This window comes from Littorina saxatilis, linkage group LG5 (genome assembly GCF_037325665.1).
Source record: "Littorina saxatilis isolate snail1 linkage group LG5, US_GU_Lsax_2.0, whole genome shotgun sequence".
Taxonomy (NCBI): domain Eukaryota; kingdom Metazoa; phylum Mollusca; class Gastropoda; order Littorinimorpha; family Littorinidae; genus Littorina; species Littorina saxatilis.
The window spans coordinates 54,980,477-54,989,387 of NC_090249.1; the positions used below are offsets into that span (position 1 = coordinate 54,980,477).

Sequence of the window (8,911 nt, forward strand, 5' to 3'; positions counted from 1 at the left end):
CCTGATCGCTTCCTCTGCCCAGTACGTGCCCTTAGAGTGTACCTGGATAGAACACGTAGCTTTCGGTCTTCTAAGCGGTCACTGTTTGTCTCGCTTAATCCGAAGTACCAATCGGATATTTCTAGACAAACTTTAGCTCGTTGGCTGACCTTGCTTATCAAACAGGCTTATGTTCATGCTCAAGTGGATGTGGTCCCTGACATCAGGGCACACGAGATTCGGGCTATCGGCTCCTCGTTGGCGCACGTGCGGGGTGCCTCGCTCCAAAGCATAATGGCGGTCGCGTTCTGGAAGACTCCAGCCACGTTTATTAACCACTATATGCGAGACTTTTCCAGTCTCAGGCTTGACCAGTCGTATGGCATTGCCAAAGCAGTGGTTGCCAGCATGGTCACGTCAGTCTAAGGTATTTTTCTTGGGTATATTTTCTTTTACAGTAGTACTGTTCGAAAATTGCCTGGGTATCTTAATCCTTGGATTTAAGTGATTTTGATTAAGGAGTTTAATACTCTACATATCACCCTCACACCACTCTGGTATTCTGTGCAAGAATAGTACTGTCGAGGTAAGTGTTATATTGACTGTAAGGCTTCTTTTTAAGCCTACTGTCTATATGATACTTACCGAGACAGTACTATTAGAGTTTCCCTCCCGCCTCCCCTCTTGATATGTTATGGGCTTTTTGAGGGTCTGCAGCTCATAAAGAAAGAGGACGCGCCACCTACATCCTGTAAGGGGGAAGCACTCAGACAGTGCTTGGGATCCACGGTGGCGCATGGTTATGGGAGATAATTGTACCCACGCAGCGTTTTGTCCAATTTTTTCGGCCTATAATAGATAATGTGCAAGAATAGTACTGTCTCGGTAAGTATCATATAGACAGTAGGCTTAAAAAGAAGCCTTACAATTCGGAATATATTGTATTTTCCTCAAAATATTGACATTTTACTGTATAATTTTACCATGTATTCCAAATAACACCTTATAATTTCCCATATTACATATCTAACTCATTCCAATTTGATCTCATCACATGATTGATAAAATCAACATTATCTAAATTTTCTCTCTTGGTAAATATTATTTAAGTTGCTTCATTTTTTACCCCAAAAAAACAACTCAATAATTCTATCTGTCCATGTAACCAGGTTACTTTGTAAAGGTTAGCCAGGTTGCAGGGTTGTCGGTCAAGATGTGCTTGATGTCTTCATCAGAAATACTGCGTTGTTTCATCTTTGGAACAATGTTTTCCAATATGTGGGTGAAGCCATGGCCACCATACTTTTTCTGAAAAAAAAATGCGAAGACAACAAATTCATTTAGGTGAAAATATGCAATAGTTTTTACGTTTGTGCTCCCCATGGAGGCTTTCATATGAACTAAGCAAAAACATTATTGCGACGTCATGGTACCCGCTCACAATTGTTGCAAAAAACTCCCTTTTTGACCACTCACTCTATCGACACCTGCATCAGCTGGATTTTTTAAAGTTCTACCTACCATAGAAAAAAAGAGTGTCTCTATTTTAAATAACTCTGCTTACAAGTGAATCAAATAAGTATACCATTATTTCAAATAATTCTGCTGACCATCATGGAAATCCAAAAATAAGTATACATGTACAGTCGAATCTGCTCTGATGACCACCTCTTGATAAAGACCACCTGCCTATTACAACCACCCCGAAGAAACCCTGACTACATTCTTTTCCATATAATTCACCTCTTCATAACTACCACTATTGGACTGTCCCTTGGATGGTTGTCATACTCACAGACAAGTTCCACTGTACTATCATTTCATATAATCTTCTTACCAGCCTGTGCTTAGTGTGAATGTCATGAGCCACAAGGATCTTGTCTCTGTATCCATTGTCCAGCAGATTCTTGATGAAAATGATGCGCTGTGCGTCGCTCGGCATATCAGCTTCTTGCCATAGCTGGTAGTGTGAGGTCTCGATCCCAAACAAGTCGTACTCACAGTAGCATCCTAGCTTGGCAAATTCTAGCAACTGTTCTGCGTCAGCAAATGTCCCTGCATTGAGAAAGAAGTTTTTGGGATTAGACTTTAGAGTATCATATCCAAAAGTTTTTAACACCGAACAACTGGAGAATGCATGTTTCACAGAAGAGCCTGGACCAAAGTGACTGATATCTTATCTTTGACAGTCAAAGCAACATGCATTCTTCTTCACACATTGTGACATAGCTGAGCTGTTAACAAATAAACCTTTTCATAAATGACTTTCCCCTTCGTAGCTGATGTCTCACTTGGTCGCTAAAAGACGTCACTGAAACTGTAGCCTGTAACATCCCCCCCCTCCCCCTATGCAACACTACCAACTGAGATACATATACATGTATATACAATTACATGTATGTCATAAAAAGTTCAGCAGGCAAAATAAACATGGCCACTACAGATACTGCAGAGAAGCCGTCATGGCGGCGGTGAAACGGACACTGGGATGTGCATAGTTTCATAAGGGTGTCAAAACGAGGGGACTGGACTTCTCTTCTTTGGCGTTCATGGGCTGCAACTCCATTGTACACTCGTGCAACATGTATGACTGTTTTTACCCTGTCTTTAAGGCAAGCATATATGCTAATTTCGTGAGATGCATGCTTGGTATTTGCGTGTTTCTATAACCCACCAAACTTAAAGACATAGATTACAGGATCTTTTTCGTGCGCACTTTGTCTTGTGCTTGTGTGTACATACAAAGCAGTATAAGTTACTAGCTACTAGGTCTGCACGTAAGCTGACCCGGGAGATCGGTAAAATCTCCACCCTTAACCCACCCGGTGCAGCCTTGATTCAAACACTTGACCTTTCGCATGGGAGGCCAGTGTCTTATCAACTAGGCCATTGCGCCCATCAGGACACTGGACAAAATGAACATCTGAGCTCAATTTTTCCCTGTGACGCCTGGAGCACTTGGCTCAACTAATCAGTGACAGTTTTGCCTCATTGTCCAAAGGGGGAGCAATTCTTCTATAGTCCATAAAACAAATGACAGACTCATTTTCGAACATTGTCAGTTGTCTTTTCAGCACAACACATTTACTAATCCTATACCAGCCCTAGTAAAATCCACATACTGTCCAAATGGGACATGACAGTCTTGTTAGCCTGGGCTCCAGCTTCAAGGAAGATGCGCATGATTTCTGCTGGCGCCTTGGGGTTTCGACCTGGGTGAATGATGGTAGGACTACCCAGCTCACTCTGCACCGCTGCTGCACTCCTCAAGGAGCGTTTCTCAAAATCTGAAAGCAAAGAGGTATGTGAGAAATTAGAAAAAATGTAATAATGAGGCTTGCACAAAAAAGGAGCAAGCAAGAGTGTTTTGTTTTGCTTCCTTGATTGTAAACAACTGTAAAGCCTTTAGCAACGACTAAAGAGGCCTTTAAAGAGTTGGTTTTGCTATAGAAAAAAGCTGTAATTTTCACACAAACAACCGCTATCAAAGTAAGCACATTTATTCAACCTCTTCCAGTACATCACCCAAGAGCAACAACATTCAACTGAGCAGCTCTTCTTGCAGTTTTCCCTTTACTCTGAAAAACATCAACCTTTTTGCCTGAACAAATACTCATATTTCCTTACTCAAACAGTCCCCTCTTAGCCCTATAAAAACTGTTTTGGTTACGCAAAGAAAACCAAGAAAATACAGGGAGACAGCAGCCGCCGGACCCCATCACAAACAGAACTCTACAATCCACAGGTGTCTAGCCCGCGAACTCTAAATAGCTCGCACTCAAAGGCCAACAACTCTGCAGAGCCTGCTGTGAAGGGCGACGGTAGTCTCTTTCACATTAACATGAAACAACCATTGTGCAGACTCTTTGCTAAAGTGAAACCCTATTAACCTTCACTGTGCTTCGTGGACGACCCAGTCTCACAAATTCATCTTTATCTCTGAAACTATTTAGAGTTTTTGATTGAGACTTCATGTAATCTTCCATCACCATAGGACCCTCCCATTGCCCAACTTTTAAAAGATTATCTTTGTATATAAACGATGACGTAATTTGAAATACACAGTCCGGATGATGTGGGTCGTAGATGACCCATATGGAATTACGTCAGGAATAGTACATTGTTTATCCTTATTCAGATGGCGTGGGTCGTGTGCGACCCATGCTCTGCAGAGAGGCAGCAAAACGTTTATCCCTATTCAGATGGTGTGGGTCGTGTACGACCCATACTTCTTACGTTGAATCCTTCTTTGGAAAGTATGGGTCATACACGACCCACATCATCCGGACTGTGTAGTCCAAAGCGTGATCTGGTGAAGGTTAAAGAACTCCAAAAATCTGAGAAATCCAGGTCTTAAAAAGGAGGGAGTGCTACAATGGGGATACATTTGCAGAGCTTATGAACAGAAAATTTGAAAAAGCATGGTCTGAAAAAGGAGACAGTGAACCTGAAAAAGGGGTCTTCCACTCTGCAACGAACTCTGCTTGCTCTTTGTTATTAGCAGCACCCAGACCTGTTTACCCCCATAAGTGTTTTGGAGTAGTGCTCAGCCCCAAAAATAGTAATCCTGGCACAAAAATAGTAATCATCCAGCATTCGTCGCCAATTACAACGCACATGACAACTGTGTCTGCGAAACGCAATCATGCACATATATCCATCATTCACAAACCAAACACATCAGTCAGTTTTTGTAGTCATCATAATTTCAAAGAAGATCACATCAAAAGCACATGCATCACTGATTCTTTTTCTTTTGCTCGTAGTACAAGTAGGCCTTTTTCAGTGTGTCAAGCGCTTCTCTACTGTACTTGCGCTTGCCGAATGAGTGAGGGCGAGACTTCACCATTAGAAGGCTCTCGAGCGTCTCGTCAGACAGACATGATCTCTGGTCAGTCCTGTGCTTTTTCACCCCATTTTGCCATTGAAAAAAACAATGCCAAACATGTGAATTAATAAAAAAAATAATAAAACAATTTTGTTGATATGTTTTTTAAACATTTTTATCATTTATGAAAATCGTAGTCTTGACACGGATAGCAGAATGGCGTATTTTTTTGCAGAAAATCGTAATAAATTACGCCAAAATCGTAAGGGTAAACAGGTCTGCAGCACCTTATCACATCCCCCCCCCCCCCCTCCCTCTCATTTTTATTCTCCTCCACTTTCAATCAATCACCTGAGAGTGGCCAAGCACACCCAATTTCTCCAATCACACCACAGCAGATCTCTGTTCCATCTGCACCGCCACAAATATCGTCCCGGATGCGTGCTGCCAGTGCTTCTTCTGACGATTGACGTGTGGATTCAGTTTGAAAGCTGTCCACATAGAAGCCTGCACAAATTGTGTAAAAATGATACTTTGGGATCAGGAGACAGTGTATATGTCATGCCGAATTTACGTAATTGCCGATTCCACGTAATGGGCAACATTTTTGCCCATTTCGCGTAATCGGCAAAACGCTGCCCAATACGTAAAATCGGCAGCAATTTGCCGAAATCGAATAAACTGTAAAGGTTTCTAAAATTTGCCCATTTTGCGAAATCGGCAGCCACTTTTTGGTTTTAAAGTTCTCAAATGCCTGGGATATCATCACACTTAGACAACTAGATACTCGAATGGATAAATACTGCAATAATTGATAAGTTATGGCAAGTTATTGCAGAAAGTGTAGTTTTCGTGCATTTCCGGAGTTATGCTCGACACAGACCAACATAGACCATACAAAACATAGTAGGGAGGAAAAGCAATGTTAATGCAATGTTCTGGTGACACAAAAAGTAACAGACTGGCTGTCGCTTTTGCGAAATGGGCAAATTTTAGAAGCCTTTCCGCATTTTCGGCAAAACGCTGCCGATTTCATGTAATGGGCAGCATTTTGCCGATTACGCGAAATGGGCAAAAATGTTGCCAATTCCGCGAATTCGGCAATTCCGTGAATTCGGCATGACATATACATGTACAAATTCACCTTTATGCTACAAAAATGTGCCTTCTGAAAATGTTGAACATGTTATGAAAGAAAGCAGTTGAGCTTCTGTAGAGCATCACTTCTGCAGTTGTATGGCATTGTTTTTATTTTTGAAATGAATGAGACCCTCATAAGAAAGTAGATGTTAAAAGGTAATACATGAAGAGAAAAATCAAAAGGAAAATTATTCACAACACATTAAATAGACATGTGTTTTCATAAAAAAATTGCTATCAAGTCACTGCAGTCCTGAACATAAGAATATGAGGAACTAAGGCAGACGACTAGAAATAAATCAATACAAAGGAGCTTATCACACTTAATTAAACAAATTAAATGCAAACGGCTACCAGGACAATGCCTGTGATGGTGATGAAACACCCATAAAACACACCTGTTCCAGCGACAATGTGAACACCTGTTGTGTGGGAAAGTCTCTGCAGAAACTGAACATCCCGAGATAGTCCTATGGTTGAATTCTCAACAATTGCCTGACCACCAAGATTCTGCAATGATTTCAGCACAGAGTGAAGTTTAGGGTAAGAATTAATGTGAGGTGCCTATAATGGGGGGGGGGGGGGGGGGGGGCGTATTACGAATGCCAACAAAAAACACCTTCGGTGGTCCCTTGGTGCGTATAAACTTGACCAAAATACATCTGTCATGAAAGTACATGAGCAATTTAGGGACAGTTTGGGCTTGGTGTCCTTTCACAGGTCCCACAGTACTGTAAAACAAAGACTATATGATCTGAACTGATCTGAACAGTCAGCATATTTACTTTACGCACTTATTTTCTCTATCTCTTGGGTAATAAAGTTTTTTCTATCAGTCTTTCCAACTAACACATCCGCACACACACCCACACACATTATATATAATCAATTCTCTGCACAATTGACCTTGTATGCTTTGATTTCTTCCACAATGGCATCCTCTTCGTGCAGAAGATTCAGGTTTGGCTTGTAGCTGTATCTGCAAGTGACACAATCAATGCACATTTTAAAACCATTTGTAATTTTATAGGGATAACACCAAAAAAACAGGGCTTAGGCTTTAAATCCAAACTCTCTCTCTCTTATCTTCTCTTGGCTTGAATAAGCTGGTCATCGGCTACAGTAGAACCCCCTAATAACACATTCCAATTTTACCCCCGTCCCTTTTACAAAAAAACCTACTTTCTCAGATTTTCTGTTCGTAAGGCCTAAAAAAAAAAATAGGTGTGGTTACGATAACCCGACCTACCCTATTTTTAGGGGCCGACCCTATAACTTTTTATTACATTTGTCAAAAAAACCCACAAAAAAAACACACAAGAAAACGAGTGCAGAAAACGCAATGAAAGCGAAAGCGCCCGAGTCGCACACTTATTTCGATGTCAAGTAGGTTTAATTTGTACACATTAGAAAAAAAAGTTTTAAAAAAAAGTGATTGCCTACCTTCCTACCCTATTTTTTTTGGCTATGTTACCGTAACCACACCTATTTTTTTTTTTTGCCTAAGCTTTGTGAATTTACCTCCTCTTATAAGACCTGGTTAAGTTTCTTAGATTTATGGTGGTCTTGAGAGGGGGGTACCGCAGCACCGCTATATATACATATACACAAATGAATAGAAAAACAGGGGAAAAGAAGTAGACGATCAGCATACGGGTTCTGTCGAATCCATCCAAGGTTCTCCATGACAAACGGCATGTTTGTTTTGTCCTGATCACTGTCCATTGATGGTGGGACATAAAAGCAGTCGGCCTGTAGCATCAGGTGTTCGTGTGTCAGCGTTGGACCCAAATGTTTCGGCTCTATCAGCCCACAGACTGAAACAGTAAGCAAATAAGATGCATAACAAAAATCAGCCCACCAAAACTATAAGTAATTGTCACAATACAATGTCCAAAGTTTGAAATACATGTATTGTCAGTTCTAGCTGGGATTGATCAGAGTTTTAAACATTACTGGTGAATAGTGATTAGTCATTTAGTGTATGTTGAGTTTAACTAAAACTCTAGTATCTCTCTCTCTCTCTTTCGCTCACACACACACACACACACACACTCTCTCTCTCTCTCTCTCTCTCTCTCTCTCTCTCTCTCTCTCTCTCTCTCTCTCTCTCTCTCTCTCTCTCTAGCATGGCATTCACAGCTTTGTTAGGTCAGTGCAATCTACTCTATAATTCTTAACTCATGTCAAATGAACTTACATTTTTCATTTAAGCAATGTATTGTATGTAAATTGATGATAATTATGTTCTTACTTTCATTTTATTATAATCATGTAGCAGTAGTTTTCTTTACTTGCTTATTCTTTAGCAATTTTAGACTAGTCCCTCTTTAGGGCGAGGGCCAGATGTAAAAAACCCTCGTTAAATAATGTTCTTGTTCTTGTTCTCTCTTCAATCAGTCATTAGCATGTTTCTTTAAACAAACTGTAAAATAACAAAACAAAAAAAGCACACACAAGGTACGAGCACTTACCTGTCTGAATCTTTCCTTTCCTGCTCGCCATCGTAGTTTTCGAAGTGTGTAGTGAGACCAAAGCCTGAACCCGAGAGAACTTTCACCTGTGACCTTGTCCTGGAAGTTATTCCCCCTCATATTTTAGCGCTGCAGAGTTCCTTCCCTTGCCTACTTGCGAAACAGACTATCCTGGATCCTTCTCTCACAGGTCAGCATGTCCGCTGCAAGATATCGCAATTTTTTCAAACTTTGTGAGGCATGGCCTACAGATCCAACAAAACCCGGTCGAGACCTTGCTGCTGTCGTTCGCCAACGGGTGGCAGAGGCTTTCAAAATGGGCGAAAACACTCAGATAGCCGACACTGTCAAATGTGACCGGGATTATGAAAGTCTTCACAGACTGGCCTCCGACTTTCACAGAAACAAATACAATGAGAGTACAGCACGGAGGACTCTTGGAGCAACAGGACTTTCCCTCGAAGAATGTCGTGCTGTCATGGCTTCTGAA

The 8,911-nt window shown here is 41.2% G+C and overlaps 1 protein-coding gene across 1 annotated transcript; it reads right to left on the reverse strand.

Moving 5' to 3' along the window:
* Positions 1-901: 901 nt before the first annotated feature.
* Positions 902-8,551, reverse strand: LOC138967462 (phosphotriesterase-related protein-like). The gene is made up of 8 exons (XM_070340015.1): positions 8,422-8,551; positions 7,602-7,764; positions 6,854-6,926; positions 6,346-6,457; positions 5,159-5,314; positions 3,102-3,266; positions 1,817-2,034; positions 902-1,287 (listed from the first exon to the last, which is right to left on the reverse strand). The coding sequence occupies exons 1-8, from the start codon at positions 8,450-8,452 to the stop codon at positions 1,150-1,152; spliced, it is 1,056 nt and encodes a 351-aa protein (XP_070196116.1). The 5' UTR covers positions 8,453-8,551; the 3' UTR covers positions 902-1,149.
* Positions 8,552-8,911: the final 360 nt, after the last annotated feature.

Coding starts and splice junctions, on each gene's coding strand:
- LOC138967462 (XM_070340015.1), bottom strand. CDS start 8,452: ATGGCGAGCAGGAAAGGAAAGATTCAGACAG. Junction 7,765..8,421: donor GAAAGGAAAGATTCAGACAG/GTAAGTGCTCGT, acceptor TTACTGTTTCAG/TCTGTGGGCTGATAGAGCCG. Junction 6,458..6,853: donor AAGAAATCAAAGCATACAAG/GTCAATTGTGCA, acceptor AAATCATTGCAG/AATCTTGGTGGTCAGGCAAT.